The 26,258-nt window shown below is 46.1% G+C and overlaps 2 protein-coding genes across 3 annotated transcripts in view; one reads left to right on the forward strand and one right to left on the reverse strand.

Moving 5' to 3' along the window:
- Positions 1–375: 375 nt before the first annotated feature.
- LGALS3 (galectin 3) lies at positions 376–15,734 on the forward strand. Its single transcript, XM_067554815.1, has 6 exons — positions 376–460; positions 9,597–9,618; positions 11,644–12,030; positions 12,810–12,898; positions 13,514–13,679; positions 15,514–15,734. The coding sequence occupies exons 2-6, from the start codon at positions 9,601–9,603 to the stop codon at positions 15,667–15,669; spliced, it is 816 nt and encodes a 271-aa protein (XP_067410916.1). The 5' UTR covers positions 376–460; positions 9,597–9,600; the 3' UTR covers positions 15,670–15,734.
- A 4,598-nt stretch (positions 15,735–20,332) lies between these two features.
- Positions 20,333–26,258, reverse strand: part of DLGAP5 (DLG associated protein 5) — a 37,711-nt gene continuing 31,785 nt past the window's right edge. For both annotated transcript variants that reach the window (XM_067554816.1, XM_067554817.1), the window contains exons 15-19: positions 24,274–24,490; positions 23,821–23,881; positions 22,462–22,711; positions 22,008–22,057; positions 20,333–20,803 (exon numbers count right to left, since the gene is read on the reverse strand). In XM_067554816.1, the coding sequence (XP_067410917.1) occupies positions 20,678–20,803; positions 22,008–22,057; positions 22,462–22,711; positions 23,821–23,881; positions 24,274–24,490 (704 nt within the window). In that variant the 3' untranslated portion in view covers positions 20,333–20,677. The remainder of the gene's footprint in view (positions 20,804–22,007; positions 22,058–22,461; positions 22,712–23,820; positions 23,882–24,273; positions 24,491–26,258) is intronic.

Raw genomic sequence — 26,258 nt, forward strand, 5'->3', positions numbered from 1 at the left:
GTGTCCTGCCTTCTGACGGTGGCTAATGCCAGGTGCTTCAGAGGGAATGAACAGAACAGGTCATCATCGAGTGGTCCATCCCCTGTCACTTCGCACGTGCCCTTCAGTCTGGGGGACAGCTCCCATTTTAACACCCCAGATTGGTGTCCCCTCCCTCCGGGTGTTGAACACTATTGATACCAGCAGTAAAGCCACAGGGAGTTAGAGTCATGTCGTTTCCACTCTGCAGGAAGTCCCCCCCCCACCACAGCATTGCGGTTTCCTGCATAAATCATCTGTTGGTGGCCCTGGCTTCAGGGGTTTCCATGTCACGCCTTCTGCTCCATCCATTGGCCACAGCAGGCTGAGTCCTGCCCCACCTCCAAGAGCCAGGGAAACCAAACTCCTGCCTCCTCCTTCGGCTTCCAGTTCCAGAGAAAACAGACGCGCAGGCTTGATCCGCACTCCTGATACTTCTAAGGTAAGCAAAGCAAAGCAGCCTGAAAACCACCCACGCCAGAGAAGCCAGGTGAGGGCCGGGATCCTGCTTCTGCCCCTCTTTGTAGATTGTCTTTTTCGTGGTCCCATCTCTGCTGAGTGGCCCACAAAGCTGGGAGTGGGGGGACAAGGTCGCTGGATGCAGGAGTCCAGTCTAGATAGCCCTGTCTTGTCTACACTAGATCCCTGACCTTGCCAGCACTGTGGTAACCCTAGCATGCTGGGAACACGCCGGGCGTCCACACGCAAAGAGCAGGATCTCTGCAGTCCCGGGCTCAAGGGGCCTGTGTGGACATGGCTCAATCTCAGCTACCCCCACCCCCGCCTGGCTCTGGTTTTTCCAGCAGTTGCCAGGGAAGTTGCTGATCCGGTTCGGTGGCTGCTGGGTGGAGACGGTCCACCCCAGTGCAGACCACCCCCCCCCCCCCAGTTCCCCCAAGCCAGGCCTGCGAGCGGGGCAGGGCTGAGACAGCTCCCTGGGACAAGGAGGTGCTGGGGCAAGAGCGGCCCTGCCGTGGGGCTGGGGCTCTGTCTGGGGAGGCCGCCCTGGGCCCCACCCCTCACCGCAGCGAAGGTAGCCCCGGGGTGTCCCTTGTGCTGCTGTTCAGCCAGCAGAGAGCGAGTGAGTGATCCCAGGAATGCGACTACCCAGCCACTGAACTGTGACCCGCGCCGCCCCCCACCCCGCCATTTCTGACAGGGGCAGGGTCACGCGACTTGCCTGTGACAGGCAGGAGTCGAGCCAGGCTGGGCCCTGTGTTTAGTTCATGGACTCTCAGCTCCGTGAGGGGAATCTACTGGGCTGGGCTGTGGCGAGACTATTATAAATCTTCAGTTTCCCCCTTTTTGGTCCCTGGCTTGTGTGAGTGTAACTAGCACAAATGCATAGCATCCGGATCCAATCACCTGGCCATGGCTTCTGAGGTTACTGGGGGTTTATTGACATCGATAAACCACAGCCAGGTGACATCCAACGTCAACACTTCCGTTAAGTCAGTTGTAGTAACGGAAAAAGTGCCTCTTATGTTTGCGTTGCTTGGAAATAGGAGCAGCTGTATAATCCCTGTGCATTGTGTATGTATAACAGTTGGGTATCCCTCCCTACGCATTGTGTGTGTATAACAGGTGTGTATCCCTCCCCACGCATTGTGTGTGTATAACAGGTGTGTATCCCTCCCCATGCGTTGTGTGTGTAACAGGTGTGTATCCCTCCCCATGCATTGTGTATATATAACAGGTGTGTATCCCTCCCCATGCATTGTGTGTGTAACAGGTGTGTATCCCTCCCCATGCATTGTGTATATATAACAGGTGTGTATCCCTCCCCATGCATTGTGTATGTATAACAGGTGTGTATCCCTCCCCATGCATTGTGTATGTGTAACAAGTGGGTATCCCTCCCCATGCATTGTGTATGTATAACAGGTGTGTATCCCTCCCCATGCGTTGTGTGTGTATAACAGGTGTGTATCCCTCCCTACGCATTGTGTATGTATAACAGGTGTGTATCCCTCCCCATGCGTTGTGTGTGTAACAGGTGTGTATCCCTCCCCATGCATAACAGGTGTGTATATATAACAGGTGTGTATCCCTCCCCATGCATTGTGTATGTGTAACAGGTGTGTATCCCTCCCCATGCATTGTGTATGTGTAACAAGGTGTGTATCCCTCCCCATGCATTGTGTGTGTAACAGGTGTGTATCCCTCACCATGCGTTGTGTATGTGTAACAGGTGGGTATCCCTCCCCATGCATTGTGTATGTGTAACAGGTGTGTCTCCCTCCCCATGCGTTGTGTGTGTAACAGGTGTGTCTCCCTCCCCATGCGTTGTGTATATGTAACAGGTGTGTGTATCCCCATGCGTTGTGTATATATAACAGGTGTGTCTCCCTCCCCATGCGTTGTGTATGTATAACAGTTGGGTATCCCTCCCCATGCGTTGTGTGTGTAACAGGTGTGTCTCCCTCCCCATGCGTTGTGTATGTGTAACAGGTGTGTATCCCTCCCCATGCGTTGTGTATGTGTAACAGGTGTGTCTCCCTCCCCATGCGTTGTGTGTGTAACAGGTGGGTATCCCTCCCCATGCATTATGTATCTTTCCCTCCTGTTGCACTCCTCAACCGCCTGTAGCTACCCAACCCTTTCAGCTGATGTCAGTCGGGAATATTAAAATGGCCAATCCATAACATTCCTTGATCAGGCAGAGGAGTTGCCGCTCTCTGTTGAATGTCTCTGAGCCGGCTCCAGTTCTGCTTCCATTGAATTGAACAGCAAAAATTCCTTCTTCTTCCAGTAGCAGGATTGAAGGTTTACATTCAGATTTATGTTCGGCTGTGAGATGTGTTTTAGGACAGTGGTTCTCAAACTTTGCCAGACCAGGATCCTCTTTTCTACCTTGCGGTCGCCCGTCTCCCTGGGATCCCTCCCGGCAGGTTGTCATACCCCCCCAGGCTCAGAGTTCATGGCCGTCAGACACAGATTAGAAACTAGTGTGTGTGTCCTAAAAGTAAAGATTTCTGCTAATGTAACACCACGGGCTATAGAGGTAAGCACACAAGCTGGGGGTTAAAGATTCTTAAATCAGTATTAACTTGCCCGCATGGCAGGTACTTTTATAGTAAGTACCAACTTAGATAGTAATAAATCCTATGTGCAGGCGATGTGAAGACCAGCACATCACAGGAACGCGGATCATTTCATTTCCAGGCTGTCCTGTGTTCCTTGCAGCCTGATTCATGTATTAGCCGAGGGTTTTGTACTGAATTCTCTTTTCTAAAGATGGAGGCAAGAGGGCACACTGTGGGACAACGGGTTGTGTAACTGAGTGTTGCACAACGCTATAGCTTTTAAAATCTAAAGCCAGATTCTCAGCTGCTGTTAATCAGTGTAGCTTCACTCCAGCACTCCGGCCGATTTACGCCAGCTGATGGAGGATCCAGCCCTAAGCGTGCCAGATGCAAGTTGCGCTGCAGTGCGAAAACTGGAAAACTGAAATAGTGTAAGTCCCTCTCTGAGTTAGCCGCGTGCAAAAGCAAGCACACACCCAAAATCTGTGTGTATATATAAAGCCCAGCCACGCCCAGAAAGTGTATCCTTTCCTTCCCCACTGGGCTAGCGCAAACATCCGATGGGGTTCACCTCACACGTTCCAAAGGATAAAAGATCTGATGCCAAGCATAGAAAGGTTCGGCCCATGCGGGGACATCTTCGGGGAGCTAGGAGTGGACAAAGTGGTTGTCACGCAGCTTTACCTTGTGTGCTTCTGAATCTTCACCCTCCCTTACGTATGTGCATGCGTCTGCATGCACCCAGACCTCGAGCTGGAGCAGCGGGTGGGCGGGAAAGCAGTCAGCAGGGCGAGAGATCTCGAGGAGCCGGAGGCTGGCGTTTTGTTTCCTGCCGCGGCGGCTGTGCCAGGCAGCCAGAGAGCAGAGCGGCAGCTGCTTGCCGCAGCACGCAGTGGGAGGGAGAAGTGCTGAGATGGCCTGGGGTGCAGACAGTGGAGTTGCTGCAGAGCTACCTGTGGGGCTGGGGTGCTAGTATCAGAAGGTTCCCGGGCTTTTGAGACAATCCTTTGATGGCACCTCGCTGGCGATGCAGTGGAGCCCAAGGGTTAAGTAGAGCTTTCGTTCTGGATCTGAAAACCAAAACAGTCTTTGCTGACAAAACATTATCTATTGCTCAGAGCTCTGGTTAAAATTCCTGTAGTGATGAGGAGACGTGAGAAGTTGCTAGTCTGCACAGAGCACAAGGAAGGGATGTCGCCAGCTCTCGCTGCTTTTTCATGCGTCTCAGGATGTTTTGATGGTGCTGCCTAAAGCCCCAGCTCTGGGAGTCACGTGATGGTGTGAGACTCTGTTTCCATTTAACATAGGCAGCTTCTAGTTCTTACAGCTGCAGAGAGAATCCTGAGAACGAGAATACTAAAGGTTCTAAAACCAGGAGGCAAATACAAAGAACACCAAAAGGAATGTTTGACTTAAAAGTTGAGATAAAAAAAAAAACATTTCCTGATTTTAGGGGGCCTGATCCTTGTTTTAGGAACACGCAGGTTGGCAGTATCAATAAGGGCAAAAATTGTCATAATCTGTATTTGGCAGTATCAGCGCCTGTCTTTGCAGTGCTTTGGATCCAGCCCTAAACTACAGCCAGGTCACCTCGCTGATATCTGTGCCCCACGGCATTGACTCTTCAGAGACAAAACACCAAGACTATTTGGCATTGGTGAGGCCGCATTTGGAGTACTGTGTGCAGTTTTGAGCCCGCCGCTAAAAAAAGGATGTGGACAAGTTGGAGAGAGTCCAGCGGAGGGCAACACAAATGATTAGGGGGCTGGAGCACATGACTTATGAGGCGAGGCTGAGGGAACTAGGTTTGTTTAGCCTGCAGAAGAGAAGAATGAGGACGGATTTGATAGCAGCCTTTAACTACCTGAAAGGGGGTTCCAGGAAGGATGGAGCTAGGCTGTTCTCAGTGGTGGCAGATGACAGAACAAGGAGCAACGGTCTCAAGTTGCAATGGGGGAGGTCTAGGTTGGACATTAGGAAAAAGTTTTTCACTCGAAGGGTGGTGAAGCACTGGAATTGGTTACTGGGGAGGTGGTGGAATCTCCATCCTTAGAGGTTTGTAAGCTGCGGCTGGACAAAGCCCTGGCTGGGATGATTTAGCTGAGGTTAGTCCTGCTTTGAGCAGGGGGCTGAACTAGGTACCTCCTGAGGTCCCTTCCAATCCTGATCTTCTCTGATTCTATGACCTCCTCCAGTTTTGCCAGCTCAGCCTGGCATGGGGAAGGACAAACACCAAATGGGCTGGGTTAACAGCACCACAGAGCAAACTCAGCCTGCAGGCTATCCGTCTAGCAGCTTGAGAACAGGCTGAATTATTGCCTCTGGCTCTGTGTTGTAACTTGTTGTCTTCAGTAGGAGGAGTCTTCCAGCCGCAACAGCAACAACACAGCAGAGGTAAAGAGCTTTGTTCAAACCCCCAGGGGAGAGAAGGGGAAGAAATTGGGACCTAAAGAGTTTGTGCCCCTTTCCCTAGCGCTTTTGCCAGTGCTTTCAGTCAGGGGAAGGAGGGTTTTTTTGTGTGTCGTTCCTTGCAGCGGTTTGCCCCCGAGCTGCACAGAGAGCATCTGGATGGCTGTGTGTGTCCATGCTGAGAAAAAGGGGCGCTCCCTTCTGAATGATATGTGCTACTCCGGTGGGTTCCAGGCCAGCTCTGACGTTGCCGTCTCGTTCTGGGGCTGCTGTCCCATCGTCTTGTCTCCTAGCAGAACAGCTCGGGCCAGCTAGTCCCAAAGTGACTGGCCATACTGTGGCCATACTATGCGGTTCTTTATGCTAGAAAAATGGGGTGAGGTTAGGAAGGAGTGTGTTAATTAACCTCCACGTAACCACAACTCTTCCTCATGTGACTGCATTGCAGCACTCCTAACCTTGCCAGAGCAGGTCCAGATGTACCCATTATTCTAGAGTAGACCCATCCTAGGTTTGTGTACAGCACCTAGCACAAGGGTCCACCCAGTATCATTTGGATGTTCCAGGTGCTTACCACAATGCAGATAAATAATTGTGCATGCACAATTGCTCATAGGGCAATTTTTGCACATGCACTTGTGCTTCCAGTTGATTGAATTAATGCAGTCGAATGTGTTTTGCATGGTGAATTTCTAGCATCTGTGAGTGTGCAAAAATTGCAGAGCCAGGTGTGTGCACAGAGTTGCACACGGAGAAGTGGAGGCTATCCTATTTAATTAGTGTTGTGGCCATAATAGTAGTACTCTAAACATCCACTTGCATAATTATCAGCGCTTATAGATGGAGCCAGTGATGGGAACAGCTTCTGGTGAGGGGAGGTTGAAGTTACTGTGTATCCCTGTCTGTATTCATTTAGACTGCAACCTTTAAGGCATGGGCAGTGAGGGTTTACAGCATAGTTGTTGTTTGTATTATGGTAGCACCTAAGAGCAGGAACCAGGATCCCATTGTGCTAGGTGCTGTACAAAGACAGAAAGAAAAGACAGTCCCAGTCCCAAGGAGTTTAGAATCTAAGTATGTCTAAGTAAGTGACAAAAGTGGATATAAACAGACCAAAGGGGGAGCACAAGGAAACAGCCAGACAACACTGGTCAGCACGCTGGGCAGTGGTCTCAGGGTCCCAGCTGCCTACCCAGCGTCAAGTGCTAAGCACAGTACCTTAATTTAAGGTGACTGCCTACCTGTCTTCAGAAGTACCAAATATGGACCCTGCCACCGCCACTGAGTTGCTGAGACCCACCTGCAATGTCAGGACAAAACACAGTAATTGCCCCACTTTACCGGCTGCCTCGCAGTGGTGGCTGCTTACGACGGGATGTACGTGCAGTTCGACTGCCCATTTAACAAAGATGTTCTCTGTCCCAGCTCTGTGCCAGTGTAACTATTTCTGCTAGCAGGTAAATTTAATTCTTTCCTTTGCTAGCCTCGGTGCTGTTCAAGATGGGCTCAGACATTGCATGAGACGAATCATGTTGAGAGCCCGATTTTGGTTCCCTTTGACAAATTGTTCATCTAAAAAGCAGGCACAGGTTTGAGTGGTAGGGATGTACAATGGTGACTGATGCTCTGTTAACAACTTAGGGGCCAACTCTGCTGTCATTGAAGCCAGTGGGAGTTTTGTAGCTAGCATACTGCTAGAGAGGCAGTATAGCCTAGTGGCTAGAGCACTGGCCTGGGGCTCGGGGGCCTACGTTTATTCCTGGCTCTGCCGCTGTCCTGCTGGGTGACCTTGGGCATGTCACTTCGTTTCTCTGCACCTCAGTTTGCCCAGCTGTAAAATGGGGATCATGACACTGCCCACCGCTGTAAAGCTCATTTGCGATTTAGTGATGAAAAGCACGAGGTAAGAGCTGGGAATTTTATTACTGTGCAGCTTTATCTGACATAAGCTAGCCGTATGCAGTACCCAAACTTTATTTGCTATTAATGGAAGGAGAATCTCCATCTGAGAGCAGCTGAGCAAAATGGGTGACTGTCTGACTCATATTTGTACCACGCCTTAGCCCAAGGCTGCACAGATCAGCCAGATGTTTTTCCAAGACCGGTTACTACGGTGATCTCTCTGAACTAAAAAAAATCATTAAAAAAATTCCATTACGTAGTTTGTGGTTTTTACTCCCGAGACTTTGGGCGGGTTTTTTTGTTTTGTTTTTTTGTTTTGGGTATTGTTTTATTATTTTTTTTTAAGCATATTCGAAACATCTGCAGTGGGGGATGGGAGGTGAATAGTTTCTGGGTTTTGTACCTGGTCTCCTAGGGTCAGAGACGCAAGCAACCCCTCCCGGGACAACTGTAGATGAAAACGTGTTATGCAGCCGAATTACTGAACCAAGCCATTGTGTGATTTCAAGGGCAGCTACAGTCAGGGGCAAGAACGAAATAAAATGGCACCGTCCTATTGCACAAAGCTGCTGTGTGTGAGTCACACATGCCTGCTTCACTGCCACAAACCAGATCCTGCAGCTCGCTGCTGGAGCGTGCTGCTTTCTTTCTGCCTAATGCACGGTGCTGAGCTCCTCTCACAGGCTCTTTGCTCTTGTGCCTGAACCTTACTTGTCCGGACTGGTCTCAGTCAGACACTTGCAATTCTTCCAGGCAGACACTTTGTCTTGCAATGTGACTGTGAAGTGCCCTGCATCTTCGTAGCACTGTAGAAATAATCATTAGCAGGCCAGCAAATCTCTGGTTGCAGAATCTTCATTCCTGGAGGCAGGATGAACAGAGCCGGTGGGGCTTCCCTTTCCTTTCTTCCTGTTGAGTTTTCAGCATTTGGCAGAAGTCTTCCTGATTTGCAAATATAACAGCCTTGACGTGGTCCTTATTTACAGACTGAATGTGGAGCTTTGATGCTATTTATAGTCATTTCTGTAACTATAACTGTGTGTTACCACTTACTAATACAAAATCCATTTCCAGCTGTTAGGGCCAGAGGAAAATGTTGCATGAAAAGTACTTGACAAAATGGTGAATGAAAGCTGACTAAGTGCATCGCTACCTTTTGTTTCTTATGCACTGCTCAGGGCCAGATTCTGATTTCTTTGACATTGGTGTAGCACCAGAGTAACCTCATTGACTTCAGTGGAGTTACTCTGGACTTACACCAATGTCACAATTTGCTGTTTAGCATATCGGAACTGGGTTCACACCTTATCAGAACACGGTGGGTGGAAAGGCTGAGATCGGCTCCCTAACAAAGATTCGGTAAGAAACTGTCAGATTATATGCCAGATTATAGCTATCTGGACAATGACAGCCAGTAGAAACATATGGCCTGTCAGATTTTTTTCATACTGTCTATCTGAGAGATCCATTACTTAAAAGGACTGACTTCTGTTGGAAAGACAGAAATTCAGCCATGCTTGGTCCCTCACTGTGGCCCTGATGCAGCAACATATATGTGCTTAATTTTGACATCATTGGGATTACTCTTGTGTTTAAGCATTTGCTGAATCAGGAATTCTGTAACTGAATAAGCTATTGCGCATGAGTGCTACAGGTTTAAACAGTATTTCCTTAACTGGATTTTAAGCCCCCACGCGTGAGACACTCCAGATTGGTGTCTGTCTACTCAGGAAAGATAACCTTATTGATTTAAGTCCCTTGTAGCAAAGTCCTTGCCAAGATAATGGCCCTTATGTAGCAACTATCAGTTTCATTTGCAGTCCTTGAGCACTGACGATTTCAGCATTTATTAGCCTCTTTCCCACTAAAGTCTGGACACCGCGGGTTTGTACAGAGAATAACGTAATCTACATATGGAGGCACTAATTTTAAACATCAGTCCAGGCACTAGCAGAGTAACATCTAGTATGGTACTGATATCTGCCTATTTAATACTTGGGTTACAGTGTTTCATGGAGATGTCATTAGTCCTTGGTGTAGTTAAGAGACATTAACTCTGACACTGGAAGCAACAATATTTTGAGGTGAAAAGTTGGCAAGTAAGACACAGGAGATCTATTCGTCAGCACATATTAAATACAAACCAACGTGACTTTTAAAAGTGCAATGCTAAGATCTGTTTCTGATAGATGGAAATGTGGAAAAAATGAGCATTAACTGTCTCTTTTGTCTTTCTTTTAGGAAAATGGCAGACGGGTTTTCTGTAAGTCCTGACTTTTTTTTTTAATTCGCAATCTTTGGTCATTATAAACAATGTTGCCTTGCACTAAAGTGAACATAGTTTTACTGTACTAACGTGTGCAGTTTTTGGGTGGAAGCTAGAATGTCTCGTCTTTTCTAATCTGTGTAGAACGCCTCAGAACTAAATTCAGCTCTTAATCAGGACATGTAGGGCTGAAATAATCCTTCCTGGGTGTCCTAAGTTAGGCACCCAAAATCACAAGCCGCTCATGAATCTCTAGGGCTGTGTGCATTGACCCTACTCCCATTGACTGCAGTGGGAAGAGTCTCATTGGCATCAGCGGGAGCTGGACCAGGCTCATGGCCATTATTCTGGCTTTCAATTATAGGTTTATGACCATAAACGCAACTCAAGGCAGCTTACTGGAGACTGATGCTTCCCAGGGTTTTGAGGCACCTCACTTCTACCTGCCCTTAGCGTGAGGGAGTCTTGTCTGAGCCTGCTGTGGATCAGCTCCACAAGCACTGCCTTCCAGGCCTCCGCAGGCCTCGCGCTCCCTGTGCAGGTTGGCGACAAGCACATCCCAGCCCCTGCCCCACTGAACGTTCACGGAATCACACACACCAGCTTAAACGAGTCAACTCGGGATCACCAGTCCGCTTAGCACACAGCAGTTAGAGAGAGAAAAGGTATGTCTACACTGAGAGCGGCAAAGTCGCTACCGTCAGGTCGATTTATCCGGATCGATTGAGCGGAAGCGAAGACCCGTTCAATCGATCCGGACGTCGATTTCATAAAACCACCTCTGGAAAAAGAGTAACGCTGCGTCGATGGGTACACATTTCCCGTCGGCGCACCGTAGCGGAGGCGGCGCGCAGGACGGACTTTAGGAAGGCGACGTAAGATACGCAAGCTACTCTACGAAGCTTGCGTATCTCCCATCGACTGCCGCCGAATTTGCCGGTACGTGTAGACCAGGCCTTATAAGGAAAACAAGGCTAAGTTTGTTATCCAAGAGCGGAGAGTCACATGATAGCAAGTAAGAATATTGGAAACTCATGGTTACATACAAAACAAAATCATAACCCGCTTTCTAGAGCCTAAACTCAACTCACAAGACATCCCCCCGTCTCTTACAGGACAGCTCAACCAGGATGGCTGAGATCTCCGGTTCAAAAGATCGAGCCCATTGATAACTTGCCTTCACAGATTGAAGGGTGCTAGATCATCTCTCTGCACTCCCCTAAATGTACCAGAACAGACCTTTGAGATTCATCGGAGAACTGGGGTCCCTCCCTCATTTACCGCTTCCTGTTAATTTCCTTCTGAAGTCTCCGCAAGCTCTTCATTAGCATTAGACTCAGTCTGCTAATGGACTTTCTACTGTAAGACACGCCACACACAATGGTCCACCAGGGAGATAAGCGTCTTCACTTCTTATCCAGAGATGTTTGCCTCAAGGGATGCTACCTTTGAGTGCCCTGCCTTTAACTACAAAGTCTAGAGAACATAATTTTCTGCACATTTGTGTGACTCTTCACATGTCCCGTACATACATCTCATGATGATGATGGCCCGTGGGCCACAGGTTTTCATTAGAGACCTTACGTGACATTCTTTTGGTGAACCCAGGGGATCCCTGTGCCCTCTGCCAGTTGGTGTCTAGAGGTCTTTGGGTCACACAGAGACACTCCAGGCTACCCTGTCCTGAGCCAATCCCTGCCCCTCCTTACTTCCAAGTCAATGTCCCCTTCTGGCTAACCTCCCTATGGATCTCTCTCCAATCCCACTCCGTGCAACTCTGGTTCTCCAGGCTGTCGAGGGAGATGCTAGCTCCTATATGAATGTATGAAACACATTTCAAACCCCTGTCCTGGGCAAGAGTTATCATTCTTACGCCTCTATTGTTCCGTGTTCTGGTCGCTGCCTGTCCTCTCCCCGTAAAGCACCAAGAGACACAAGCATGATGTAAGGAATCAAAGCAGACTCAGGCTGGCTGGTAGGATGCAATGGCAACTTACTGACTATGTTCTGTCTTCCATCCAGTTATCTGATGCCTTGTCTGGATCCGGTAACACAAACCCAAATGCTCCTCCAAACCAAGGCTGGCCTGCTGGTCCCTGGGGAAATCAACCTGCTGGTCCTGGCGCACCAGGGGCGTATCCTGGCGCACCGGGGGCCTACCCTGGTGCACCGGGGGCCTATCCTGGCGCACCGGGGGCTTATCCTGGCGCACCGGGAGCCTATCCTGGCGCACCGGGAGCCTATCCTGGCGCACCGGGGGTGTATCCTGGCGCACCCGGGGCCTATCCTGGCACACCGGGGGCCTATCCTGGCGCACCGGGGGCGTTTCCTGGAGCAACTCCTACTGCACCACAAACTGGACCTGGATTTGGATCTGCCCCTCAGCCAGGAGGATCTACTGCCCAACTGGTGAGTGCTATATAATTGTTGAATAGCTGCCAGTTCTTAGACAGCCTCCAGTGTCTGATAGGTTGAGAACAGGAGGGAGCTGACTTACTGAGAATGCAGTAGTGTATGAATTAGAAACCGGAGCACATGGGACTCAAGCCTGCAAGGTGCAGAATCTTTCCTGGAAGGTGCGAAACACCCTCCTGTGCCCGGGCCCTACAAGTTCAGGCCCATAGCGCCATTTAGATCAGGAGCGTTACTGCCGGGTGTGTGCCAGCGTGTGTCTCTGGTACTTCCTGGTGAGTACAGAGGTGTTACAGAGATGGGACCTGGCTGGAAGAAACTGATCGCTCTGAACGACACCACGATCTTTGTTGTGCTAACCTTGTATCTAAATGGTCCCTGAGCATTTTAATTCCCAAGGAACGATCCGCTATTGCGAATTGTAAAGCAAACTTCCCAGAAAATATCAGCTGTTCCCTTTTGGTCCAGGCAAACTGGTTTACTTGACAGAGATTTTAAGTCTTTACCCCCCAGCTACGTTTATATTGTCGAGCTGCAGTAACTGGGAAGCCTTCAGTCAGCGGCCCTTTACCTCTAGCTAGCTGGCAAGCGGGGTGCAGGGCTCGCGTTCCTGCGTGGGTCAGACCGCCAGGGGGCTAACAGTCTCCCGAGGAGCTGTTGTGTTTCTATGATTACTATCGATGTCTGAGAGCCGAGGCTTTTGGGGGGAGGGAGGGGTGTTAAATGTAGGCTACCAGTCCGGGTCTTGCTCACGCAAAGGTCATGTTCTTCCACAGAAAGTCCCCTTTGACCTGCCCTTGCAGTCCGGACTCATGCCTCGCTTGCTGATAACCATCGTGGGTACAGTGACCCCAAACGCCCACAGGTACGGTGAGCCGGAGGCAGGAGCCGGGTGAGGCTGCTAGGAGACGCGGGCTGTATTAAGGAATTGTAGAAGGTGCGGCAGTTCAGATGAGATGTTCGCTGTGGAACAATGTTTTCCCCAGGAGTTGAAATTAGAAGGTGTGTTTGAATTTACAGGGGGGGGGGTTGGAAAAAGACTAAATTGGCCATGATAATGGGGCAAGGACTCATCAGCCAGTCAGCGTGCCGGGTGTAGTGTACTGTGTGCTTGTAATTTTAGACACACATGGAGGTTTCAGAGTTGCTGACATGCTCGGCCAGTGAAAGCAGGGCACCGGGCTGCCTGTTTCCTTACAGTTGTGTAACATCTCATCACAGTAAGACATTCCAGGCAGCACACTCCTCAAAGAACAATGCACTTTTTGGCAGGACAGAAAGTTTCTTGGCTTTCTGCTCTCGAACACAGCCTAAACCATACTAGAGTAAGTGCAGCCAGAAATGCACTCGCCTCTTTTCTTTACGTATTCCCCTGCTTTCTGGGACTAAGGGCTGAAGGAAACAGCCGATGAGCTGTGCCCCAACCCAGTTCAGGTGCTGTGGAACGAGCAGTTGATCCATCCATTCCCATCTCTTGCAGATTTTCCCTGGATTTCAAGAAAGGGCACGATGTTGCTTTCCACTTTAATCCCCGCTTCAATGAGGATAACAGACAAGTGATTGTCTGCAATACAATGCTTCAGAATAACTGGGGAACGGAGGAAAGAACTTCCAGGTTTCCATTTGAAGCTGGCAAACCCTTTAAGGTATAAACTTAACTTGGCACATCAGGTCTGGCAACTGGTAGACATGAACTTTCAATGTATAGTTTGTAAATATCAGCCCCTCAGTGCAACATCCTGGACAGGGATGGTCACTGACGCCCGGGCCCAATCCCAAAAGGGGCACCACCATGGTACTAACTGGTCCTTGTCAATCGAGGTGAATGGGGATAAACAGCGCTGCAGCTGGTCCTTCCAGAACAGGATCTGGGCAACTTCACAGGGCATCCCTAGCCAGCTCACGTGGCTTTTGTCTCTTTTGGTGGACGGAGGATTTAAATCTCCAGGGCTGTCATGCCAGCACCTTTCAACAACACAACATTCATAAGCCCCCTGCGGGTTCAATTCCTTTCGACCCCAAGACCCGTGTAAAGGGGAGCGCAGTAGCTGCTCTGAGGTGCAGTGTGACAGATACGAGCAGGGTCCCTGCCAGCCAGGGCTGGCCATAGCAGGACAAGCTAAGGGCCGTGGAGTAAAGGCTTTGCTGCTTGTGCAAAGGAGAAAGTCCAGTGAGTCTGGCTGTAAAGAAATCGGCATTAGTAAGCGGAGAACTTCACCGAAGGGCCACGTCAAGGTGCGTCTTGCCTCCATTGGCAACTTCATCCAATGTAGCCTTTCCCTAACTTTCTCAACAGCTCTGGCCAAGGGTCGGGGTATAAATTCTACCCTCCCCACACACGTTGCCTCTCTGCAATGGTTACTAATTGGGCTGATACCCAGTTGTGGTTTTTTTTAAACATAAGACTTATATTGCAGATCAGTGAGGTCCCCCCCCAGCCTGTAGGGAAAGCCGGCTGAGGCAGAAAACAGCTTGTCGAGGAACAATTTCTATAGAATAGTCTCTCGTGTACGGTCAAAGCCAGGCTGGCAAGGTAAAGGTGCTGCAACCTCTGAAGGTTTAGCAGGTCCCCCCACCTATCGCCCAGCGGCTGGGGCACAGTATCAAAGGGGTGGGCCTGGTTCCCAGCTGGTTAGCTAAAGCAGGGGAAAGTCTATAGGAAACGAACGCCCTGCTATGATGGATTGGCTGTTTGCTTTTGTGGTGGCTAAGTGGATAAGAAACAAGCCCTTCTTAGGCCCTGACGCTTAGAGTGTTTTTTTTCCCTTCCCTTGGCTGGTGAAACAGCTGCCCGGCTCACAGCGAGCCATTGGAACGTATGAAAGCAGAGTTACAGTTTTCAGGGCCTCTGCTAGCTCACTGTTTAAAACCGCCTTGCAAAGCTCCACTCGCCCTCGGCCAGTAAAACAGCAGGTTGTTGAGTAGATGGTGTCTGGGCTGCTCGAGAGTCTCACCGTTTCACAAGAGGGCCTGGCCTTCACCAGTGAGCTGTAACTCGGAGGGGGATGGGGGTTCTGTAGTCATGGGTACAAGCGGTAGTCGAGACTCAGAACCAAATGTTACTGAACTAGTTCCCAAAGGGAGAAGGGAGTGAACAAATACTTGGCTTCAAGCAGGGTAAAGGGATGCAGAATTAAATGCTTGTGAAAGATGCCAGAGCTTGACCCTGAGGCTCTCAATCTCCAGAACAGTATAGAAGGGGAGGCAGCCCACATGCTTCCCCACCCTCTGGAGGGGTGACAGCTCACGAGGGGTATTTCCATCTGCCTCTTCAGCCAGTGGAACGGCAGCAAAAAAAAGGGCCATTTTTTGCAATCGACTCAGAGTACCAAGTCGTTTCACATCCGCTGCGGCGATGGCTCCCAGTCACTCTTAACCCAGGCTTGATTCAGAACAGTGGCCATAGGATCGCTAGCCTGGGACAGTCCCTGAAACAAATGCAATGTTCAACTCCTCCTCTTGTCTCATGACATTTTGCAGATCCAAGTTCTGTGCGAGACCGATCATTTCAAGGTAGCCGTCAACGATGCCCATTTGCTGCAGTTCAACCACCGGGTGAAAAACCTGAAAGAAATCACCAAGCTCAGCATCGCTGGGGACATGTCTCTCACCAGCATTACACCTACTATGATATGAGAGGTTTTGCAGTGTAACCTTCGCAGCCAGGAACATACTTCAGCTATTTCTCGAAGAGCATTTAACCTTTTTTTAAAAAAAAAAATTCTGGTTTTGTTTATCCTTTGTACGATAAACTTAATAAAACTGCTTGCACAAGAAGTAAAATTTCCTTCCTCGTTACTTAAGATGGGTATTAGAAAATGAGTACAAAAGCTTTCCTAGCAAGCCACACTTTATATATGGCAAGAATTTGGGTACTGAATATTTAATGCCAGAAGGGGTGCCTACCGCAGGACAGAACAGATGAACTAGAGCTGTGGCATGGACCAGCCAAAGAAGAAATGAGGAACGGCTAGGTCATGATTTCTCTATCAGACTCCCCATTGGCATTTGAATCTTAATGTTTGAGCCTGGCTCTGGGCAGAATCTGACTGATACAGAAGTAAAGCTTAACCACACTTAAGTGATCAAGCTGTGACCAATATTGATACCCTCTGCCGCTCGGATCACTCTTCTTCAGTGTTGCCAGATACGGCAAAGCAGCCACTGTCTTTGCTTCTGCAGGAAGCACAGCTAGAGCCAAGCCTGACACAAGCAGAGCATTCACTAACTCCCTACATGAACTCCATTCAGAAGGAAGCCTACAGCAAGATGTGCTGCAGTGTTTTGACGCTGTGAAGCACAATGCCGCTCTCCACTCACCTCTGTTAGCTGAAGGCATTAGGAATAAATGAGGCTCCAGAAATATTACTCTAGAATTGCAGTTGTCGGAAAAATCAACTCAGGAATCATAGATTCATAGAATATTAGAGTTGGAAGGGACCTCAGGAGGTCATCTAGTCCAACCCCCCTGCTCAAAGCAGGACTAACCTCAGCTATATCATCCCAACCAGGGCTTTGTCAAGCCTCACCTTAAAAACCTCTAAGGATGGAGATTCCACCACCTCCCTAGGTAACCCAATCCAGTGCTTCACCACCCTCCTAGTAAAAAACTTTTTCCTAATGTCCAACTTAGACCTCCCGCCCTGCAACTTGAGACCGTTGCTCCTTGTTCGGTCATCTGCCACCACCGAGAACAGCCTAGCCCCATCCTCCCTGGAACCCCCTTTCAGGTAGTTAAAGGCCGCTATCAAATCCCCCTCACTCTTCTCTTTTGCAGACTAAACAAGCCCAGTTCCCTCAGCCTCTCCTCATAAGTCCTGTGCTCCAGCCCCCTAATCATTTTGGTTGCCCTCCACTGCACTCTCTCCAACTTGTCCACATCCTTTTTGTAGTGGGGGGCCCAAAACTGGACACAATATTCTAAATGCGGCCTCACCAATGCCGAATAGAGGGGAATAATCACTTCCCGTGACCTGCTGGCAATGCCCCTCCTAATGCAGCCCAATATGCCGTTAGCCTTCTTGACAACCAGGGCACACTGCTGACTCATATCCAGCTTTTTATCCACCGTTACCCCCAGGTCCTTTTCTGCAGAGCTGCTGCCCAGCTCGTCGGTCCCCAGTTTATAGCTATGCATGGGATTCTTCCTTCCTAAGTGGAGGACTCTACACTTGTCCTTGTTGAACCTCATTAGATTTCTTTTGGCCCAATCCTCCAGTTTGTTTAGGTCACTCTGTATCCTATCCCTACCCTCCAGGGTATCTACCACTCCCCCCAGCTTAGTGTCGTCCGCAAACTTGCTGAGGGTGCAATCTACCCCATCCTCCAGATCATTAATAAAGACCTTTCCAGCCAAGCTAAAAGCTTAAGCATGGCCCAAAATTAATGTTATCCACTCCTGTAGCACTTAAAAGTAATGAAATTTAAATTGTGAAATTCTCATTAAAGTGCAAGATAAATGGAATTAAAAGTTGCAGCTTGTTTGAAAGAAAGAGATGCAGGTATCTCCCTTCTAATGGTCAGTCTTCTCTGACAATCAGAGGCTGCGAGAACAAGAGTGGTTGCACTTAATATAGTTAAAGCGTGAGGTTCAATAGTAACCTACTTGATAAAAACCCATAGCTGGAACAAAAACCGAGTTGATAAACTTGATTAATTCTTCCATATATGACAATGAAGTCATAGCTCCTGTCAACTACTCAATAGCATCAGCTAGTTAAAGGAATTCATGTTTAAGTAGAGCAGCTTTTCCAGGAAGGGGAATCTTCTGAAGAGACACTGCTATGCAAAGCAGCAGCCTGGGAAGCTGACATTTGTCTTCACCAGGTAGCAGAGCTGGACTGTAGTGAACAGATATGAATACTCTGTGGGGCACTCGTATGCTACATTCAGTTGGGAGAAGTTACTCAAGCACCCACACAGCTTATGGAAACATGTAGATACTTCAATCACAGAGAATAGGATGCAGACAGGCTGATTCTCCTTCCCTCTCTAGGTTTATTGACAATGAGTTGGAACTGTTCACCTTCCCTGGAACTTGGAGGTAGCTTGCATGAAGGAGTGTGGGATGGACTACACTGATCACCTACTGGACTGGTGGCCTTGTACCATTCTCCCTTTTTGTTTCTAAGACTAACTAAATACTTTAAGTTAATATACTAAGTAGGTCTTGGGGCACAGAGTTCAGTTAAAACAATGAGAGTCCTGGAGCACCTTAAAGACTAACAAATTCCTGTGGGCATAAGCGTTCGTGGGCTGCAAACCACTTCATCAGATGCACGTGATTTCCATTTAATGCATCTGACGAAGTGGGTTGCAGCCTACAAAAGCTTATGCCCCCAGGAATTTGTTAGTCTTTAAAGTGCTTAGGACTCTCGTTTTTGCTGTATACAGACTAACATGGCTACCCCTCTGGAAGAGTTCAGTTAGGTTACTACGAAGAGAATTATCTGGCCACGCTAATAAAAAAGTTGTCCATGTATATTCCAAGGGGAAGTCATGGTAAATTATGCCACAACTACTTCAAGGTTAGAACTCTGAAGCCTGAGAAGGTGTGAATTAGCATTATCTATGTACGTATGACCTTTCCATTACCATAGTATCTATGCACTTCAAAACACCCGGGAGATACAACCATTATCCCTATTTTAAAGTGAAGTGCTGAGAAGCTAAGCAACTTACCTAAGGTCACAACAAGTCAGTGGCAGAGTGTCCTAGCCATTGGACTATCCTGCATCTGTGGGTGCTTTTACTATCAAGTTTAGCTAAGCAAGTTCCTCCTACCCCCTGCTGGAAGGAGAGGCTTAAGTGAGTGGTTTAATTTCTTTGAGGGGATCTGTTAAAGTTGTATGTGCCCTTCACTCTTACACAGTACAGATTTGGGATCTGATTCCATTCACACGCAATACTCCCCAGGAAACCTGCAATCTGAGGTCACATGAAGAACATCAGGACATTACTTTAAAATAAACTAACCTGTAGGGAACCTGTTTACAAACTTAACAGGAATGACTCATGTAACTAACACGATTTGTACACTTATGGCAATGGACAAATATGCCTTTAATTGTCACATTCCATAGGAAGGAGCAGGCTGTTTTGAGTTGCCAGCAGGTGAGACGTGGCAGCCCAGCAGGACAGTGTCATCAGAACCCCACCAACATTTAACACTATTATACACAGACCAACATTTCATATATGATTCTCTAACATTCCTCACCACACAGGATTTTTAAGAATACAGCTGAACAAGAAATTAGTCATCTCCCTTTGTCTTTTACAGAGGTCAGTCTGCCCTGGGGATCAACAAGCGGATCCATCACAGCAATGCTGAGATAGGTTAGCTTTCTTCATGCCAGTAGAGTCAAATGTTGAAATAAAGATGAATACAGCATTTTCAGATTAAAATTCTGAAATAAGATACCCAGCAGAGGTGAGATGCAGCAGAAAGCACTGTAACCATGGAAAGATACTAGGTGTTTGACAAAGGAGTTCATTTGAAGTAAACCTAGGGGAGAATTGGTATTTTATTATACAAAATTGACTATTACACAATGAAAAGGCTAACAGTCACTTTTTTAAAAATTACATTCAACAATTGGAGATGCTCTGTAATAATTTATCAATACTAGATGTTGACCTGGTTACTGGGATGTTTGCTGTGTGAATATACTGATATAGTTCAACAGGGGGCTATAAGGAAAAGGAAGGATTCAGGATAAGCCACGTCCCCATAACTACTTGAGGGTTGCTAAGAGATAGTTCTGACAGGCAAAGGCTTAGGAACACAGGAGATCAAAGAACTGTGGCAAGTTTGAGCCTCTCTCTTTCAAGATGGAGCGGGAGTTTGGGGAAACCAGGGTGACACACAGGCACTTGCTGGGGGCGTCTGAAGAACTTGCCTAGGGTGCCATCAGCAATATGCATCCAGACCTGCTTTAAAACCCTCTTTAAGCGCTTTGTTCCTACTGTTAAAACCAACATATTGTTTGCTTAAGAAAGCTGTTTGGTCACTGGATACCACTGGTCACAGACTCCTAAAAAGAACCAGAGGTGTCAAAGCCAGTCAGAGCTGCTGGGTAAGCACAGTCAATACACAGGTACTAACTGGAGCACAGAGTGAGAGAATTGTGGAATTCCACGTCAGTGTAGGTAAAGACAAGAGACCTGAATGGGTGCACTCAGAGACCAGAGGGGCAGCTAGCACTGTAACAATGACTGCCTACAGTACTAAATGGCCCATCTTTTATACATGAAGTATTTTTTGAGGTAAGGAAGGAAATGAAGGAGAAAAGCAAAAAACTGTATAAAATAAAGTTTATATCTTAAAGTGGCTAGGACATGTGTGAAAGCTTAGACATATTATTCCTAAGTAAGAGACACATTATGCAAGTCACTATGGATACAGCAGGCCTACTTGTCACCCTCCCTAGCTATTACTGTACAGCAATCATCAAATTGCAACTTCATTTGCTTCATAAAACATTACAAAACATTTTTAATAAGTAGCTCAACTGTTTAAATACCAGGTTAGACACATTTACTAAGTACACAGTTGTTCTCAAGGGTAATATGCTGGTACTCCAGATGTCTCTGTATGTATTCAATCAGTGTAATTTACACATTCTGAATTCAAAGTCAGTCTTCATTCTTTTACAGAGTGGGGAGACAAGGGAGAAAATACAATTAGATCATTGCATATTTCAGCTGCTGCAAACTTCTGTGCTTCATTCCTAGCTGATGTGAAAGGGAGGCTGCTGTTCAGGCGTGGCTGTAGGGGAAATTTAAAAGAAGTGTGAAGTAAGTATTCAGGCAATAGTTATCCAGTCTACAGTACATAACAGAGTTCACTGTTAATTCATATTACAGCAGTAGATTACTGATTAGCACATTGATTTAAATGCCAGACTGACAGGAATTGTCAGTCAATTGTTTATGCATGGTGGAGGTGTCTATGAATAGTAGACATGTATAAACCCTTGGGACAGGTGGTGGACAATGCTTTGAAAAAGGGATTTTATTAAGGATATTCTCTCATCCCCTCATTCAGTGCTATGGGCACTAATCACAGCTTTAAAACACACAAGTTTAAAGGTAAAACACAGGTTTTGCTAGCAGAATCCTTAAGAGTGCTGAAAGCTGCAGAATTACTAGAAATATTAAGTAATGGACGGAGTGCTTGACTCATACGTGGTGATAGCTACTGTGCTGCACATTTTTCCAGAGCAACCGCCACAAATTAAAAAAAACCCCAAAAAACAATTTACCAACACCACTGTCCCGTCCCACCCAAGTTTGGTCCAGCACTTTGCTGGCTTGGGTTTCCAATCACATGAGAAGAGTTTAAATACCAGCTCAGTTTTGAAGAGAAGGGGACCAGTTACAGTAGCAATTCACATGTAAAGTGGGATCTTCACAGGAGTCCAAGGGATTTGGGCATCTACTTTCCCTTGGGTCTCTTTTGACAATGTCAGCCATAGAAAATATTAGAGCTACAAAGGCAGGGATAGAATAGAGACCTGAAGAATTCTAGTAAGAGAGAGAAGGAAAAGGACAGGTGAAGGCAGAAAGCAAGGAGCATATAACCCATTTTTAGCCTCCATCTAGTTAGCTATCGTGCCTCAACTTTCCATGAGGGAAAAGATCACTGAGGGTTCAGAGTAACTGGATTTTCTATATTTTGCAGTTTGAGCAAGTAAAGGGTCAAGCAGTTTGACAGGAATTAGACAAATATTCTACAACAATCTTGAGCTAGTTTATCTGCATCCACCTAAGAAAACTGGTCTTGAGTCACCACAAAGGACTGCAATCTCTAGAGTAACCAGGTCAAACTGGTTTGATACTGATTTTTTTATGGAGTTGAATTCATTGCAGTAGTTCAGGAAATCTTTCAAAAGCCATTTAAATATGCAAGTTTAATGGTGTTGCCATAGAAATGAATTGTTTTAGTCAAGTAAGACTAAAGGTGAACCTACCACGTCAAAAGGCGTTCCATCAGTGGAGATAAAATCAGTGTGCAAAAGATCTGGAAAATAAGGCCAGATTTTAGAAGTTACATTGTGTTGCTTGATAGTGCTGAAAAACTACACATTTTCTGCAGTTATTCTGACTTCAGTTTGTTTTCATATAGTGTCCATCAACCTTTGCTTCAGTTTTTGATAGCGGGATTACACACCTTTTTGAAGATGATACAATAAAAAACCCTCTTAATTAGTATGGTTCTTCACCATTGTGTGTCCAGTGTAATACAAGGATGTCACACAGAATACAAATACTGCACCCCATTTAGAGAAAAATAGTCTGGCACCAATATGATCACATGGTAATAAGATTTATTAATAAACTTAAGATTGGCAAATAAGGCCTTATTTTGATTCTAAAATCCTAATGATAAAACAAATCATGTGAAATAGCCATAAAGAAACCCACCTGATTTATAGTCTGGTGTGGTTGGATTTTCAGCCTGAGTGAAATCAGTTTCTGAGTGGGCATTCTTTTCTGGGCTGCACATAACAATGTCTTGTCCTGTCAGATCCGTAGCAGACAGTTCCATCTCTTCTGTAACTTCTGGCATTTCTATTTTAGAAACAGGATCTTCCAAGACTTCAGAATCAACAGGAACTGAAGTGTTCCTTTCATCTGGGTGTGAACACACCTCAAGGACAGCTACATTTGTTTCCTGGAGAATTAAAAGGGAAAAGTAGTATAAAGTAGATTGCAAGACACACATAAATCAGTACTTTGAACAAGTGAGAATCTTGTTCTGTTTTGGGCTTTGTTTTCAGTGAAAAGCTTATCAAGTTTAGAGATGGAGAGAAAGTGCAAAGTGTAGATGAAGGCCAGAACACAGGCAGGCAGAAATCATGCAAGATGGCACTCCATCAGTTGCATATTGTTAAGATACAAGGCCTGTGGATTGGAGTTAGTCTATGGATAATTTGTTAGAGTTTAGTAGATTTACACGAGGGAGTCTTCAAAAGCCAAACAAGACAAGGGTGGAAGCTGTAAATCCATTGCTGTCATCTATTTCAGATGTAAGCTAGTTTCTCAAATACCCTTTAGTGCTTCTTTGATAAGCTTTTAAAGAGGAAAATGCAAGGTCAGTTCTCCCTCCCTGAATAAAACTGTGAATTATACACTTATAGCTGAGGTGCCTGAAGAGTATTTTAGGTGATCAGTTAGTTCTCTTGCTACATAGTTTCCTCAAAGCAGACAGCTACCTATTGAGCAATATTGAAGTTTGAAAATTCCCATAGCCTTGCCTGTAAGAATCTTCTTGGGGGAAGAGAAGAGGAGCAGTCATAACTGAACAAATGTTTCATATATAAGATCCCTTCTGCAGTCAGTGATGTGGGTAAGTGCATGGAGAAGTTTAGATGCTGTACCTGCATCTGACAAGCTCAGTGGTGAAACAAGCAAACAGCAAGAAAATTCTTTGCATGCTCTTTTAAGTGTAGTAAATTAGGATAAAAATCAATGCAAGGGATTTTTAGCAGTTTGTAGGAGAATGGCTTTAAGCTGTTGGACTCAACTGGGCCCCAAAAGACTGTCTTAATCATATGTGGAGCCATACTAACAAGAAACAAAGATTAAGATAATCTATCATTCAATAATAGTGATCCTATACAAACAAACCTCTCAGAACTTTCAGACACTGGAGGAACTGGAAAGTACACTTTCCTACTTTAGAATCCATGGTATTTATGGGGTAAACATTTACAGTTTTTATATACTGAAGATAGATATTTAAGGCACATACATGCACTAGTCAATGAAGACATAACTCACATTAATTCTCTCTGCTGCACCATCTGTCATAGAGCATTGTTCTTCTGCAAGTGGAGAATCACTGAAAGAGAAACCTGAACATTCAATCTTCTCTAACCAGCCTCAGCTTTTGGCATAGACAACCTTGACCCCATTACATAGTCTGTTCTGCAGTTACGGTTGGGTCCTTGTCACTACTCAACTGACATTTTCTGGACAGAAAGTGAATATAAATATTTATGTACAAAGTGAAGTTATATTTGAGATACAAAGCCTTAAGATTTGCTTTAGGTTGGTGAAGAAAGGAAAACAAGGACTTGGCATCTTTACCCAGGCAGAATTAATGGCCCGATTTAGCAAACATTAATATTAACAACTGTCTGTGCTGAGAATAGTCTAAATTTTCCCATTAAAAGTTAATTGGTAACTGCTGCTGCAACCGAAGTTAAAATGAAGCAGTATTCAAGAGTCTACCTTTGTTCAAGTGTGCTGCCAGGAGCCTGGAGCCTGTTAGGAATTTGTGGGACATGAAAGCCATCGGCTGCTGGTGTAGTCTGTTTTGCAACAGTGCCCTCAGAACAGCAGAGGATGGCAAGACTGTTTTGAAGCAAAGTTCTACCGGCTGATCTTGGAGTTGTCAGTTGTTTAGAAATCCGCTGGGAAGATCTGCCAGGTGTTGTGGAAGGCAAAGCTGAAAAATGTGTTTAATGTTTCATTAGATGTGAGATGTTTCTATAAGATGGGACAAACTCAGTGACCAAGATTCTAATTAGAAACACTTTCTAATTTACTATTTTTTCTATTTGTTGAACTTAAGTGGTTTATTCAGATGTCAAGTTAGAATTCACAAGATTTATTCTTATCAGGTAGAATATGGACAAAGATAATGAGTGAATAGATCACTCAGGTAGTTTAAATAAAAAAATTACAAAATATAAAAAAACAACAATTGAAGTATTCTAGAAAACATCTTGGATTTTAACATTGCCTTGCAGTTTAAAGCTGTGCTAGGACGGGAAAACTGGAATCTGAAATTAAATAGGAATAAGAACAAACTAGTCAGTTTTACTGTACATACCAACTGAAATATAAGCAGCACAAATTATACACTTTTTTTACTAACTAATTTCAATTTTAATCTCTGGTTTTATTAACAATGGAGATTTTTAAAATTTAGGCTTAAAAGGACACTCATGTTCATAGTCATAACTGCTTCATCTGACAGAAGGAATCTCCCCCACAGACCAGGATACACCAACTCAAAGTGGCACCAGACCCTGCAAGAACAGAACAGATGCAAACCCTGTAGACATATCTCCACTGCTACAATGATCAACACCACTCACAACACAAGCTAACTTGGGTTCACAGGGTTCAGGCTGAAGGGTTGTTTAACTGCAGTGTAGACATCCGGACTCGGGTTGGAGCCCAGGTTTTAGGACCCTGCAAGGTGGGAAAGTCCCAGAACTCAGGCTGCAGCCTGGGCCAGAACATCTGCACCGCAATTGAACAGCCCTGTGAGCCAGAGTCAGCTAGCACAGGCCACCCGTGGTGTAAAGTACAGTGTAGACAGACCTTAAATGCCCAAACAACCATGTGGGTGAAACAAAACAATCGCTACCCTTCTCAAATGAACTCACACAGAACTATCATAAAAGACAAAAACATCAACACATGTGGGTGAACACTTTTCACGAAGTGATCACACTATATTTGACCTCTCATTCCTTGTCCTGAAAGGAAACCTGCACACCATCAAAAGACAAGCCTGGGAGCTTAAATTCAGAACTTTGCTGATGCTAAAAATCATGGACTGAACAGACGCTGGATTTATGGTTTATTACAGCAATCTATAACCCACTTAACCCTCTGCCCCAGTCTCCCCCCACCCCACAATGACAGAAGAAGTGTTAGAGGGCCACTTCACCTTGAATGGTTCCTTGATGTGTGTTAAATACTTTTACTCAACAATCTGTTCCACCTTATATTTCCCTGTGACGCTTCAAGTACATTTCCCAGACCTGAAGACGACCTCTGTGTAAGCTTAACAATTTGTCTCTCACCAATAAAAGCAGGTCCAGTAAAAGATACTCTCTCACCCATCTTGTTTCACCTGAGAGATTCAGATTTGTTAGCAGACACCATCTTTAAAGCCAATGTTGCTGAATCCTTTTAATTCAAAAGACCTCAAGGTATTAGTCCTATGTGCCTTAAAAGAATTCTGCTACTTTTGACAAAAAAAATCTACACCAAAGAATGACAGGAGTTGAGAACACTCTTAGAATCAGACCGAACACCTAGAAATATGGTAGAGAATCCTTGCTGTCTTAATTATATGTCTAGCACAGTAACAAAGGACATAGCCTCTAGATCTCTGCAGATAGGTTGTTTAGTCACATGGGTAAAGCAAGAGCACTCAACATAAAGCTTTGTAGCTAACCAGAGGCTGAAAATTGTAT

Source organism: Emydura macquarii, unplaced genomic scaffold, assembly GCF_026122565.2.
Source record: "Emydura macquarii macquarii isolate MOO-44397 ecotype Brisbane River unplaced genomic scaffold, CSIRO-AGI_Emac_v2 contig_1551, whole genome shotgun sequence".
Lineage (NCBI taxonomy): Eukaryota > Metazoa > Chordata > Testudines > Chelidae > Emydura > Emydura macquarii.

Coding starts and splice junctions, on each gene's coding strand:
- LGALS3 (XM_067554815.1), top strand. Junction 12,031..12,809: donor GAGGATCTACTGCCCAACTG/GTGAGTGCTATA, acceptor GTTCTTCCACAG/AAAGTCCCCTTTGACCTGCC. Junction 13,680..15,513: donor AAGCTGGCAAACCCTTTAAG/GTATAAACTTAA, acceptor GACATTTTGCAG/ATCCAAGTTCTGTGCGAGAC.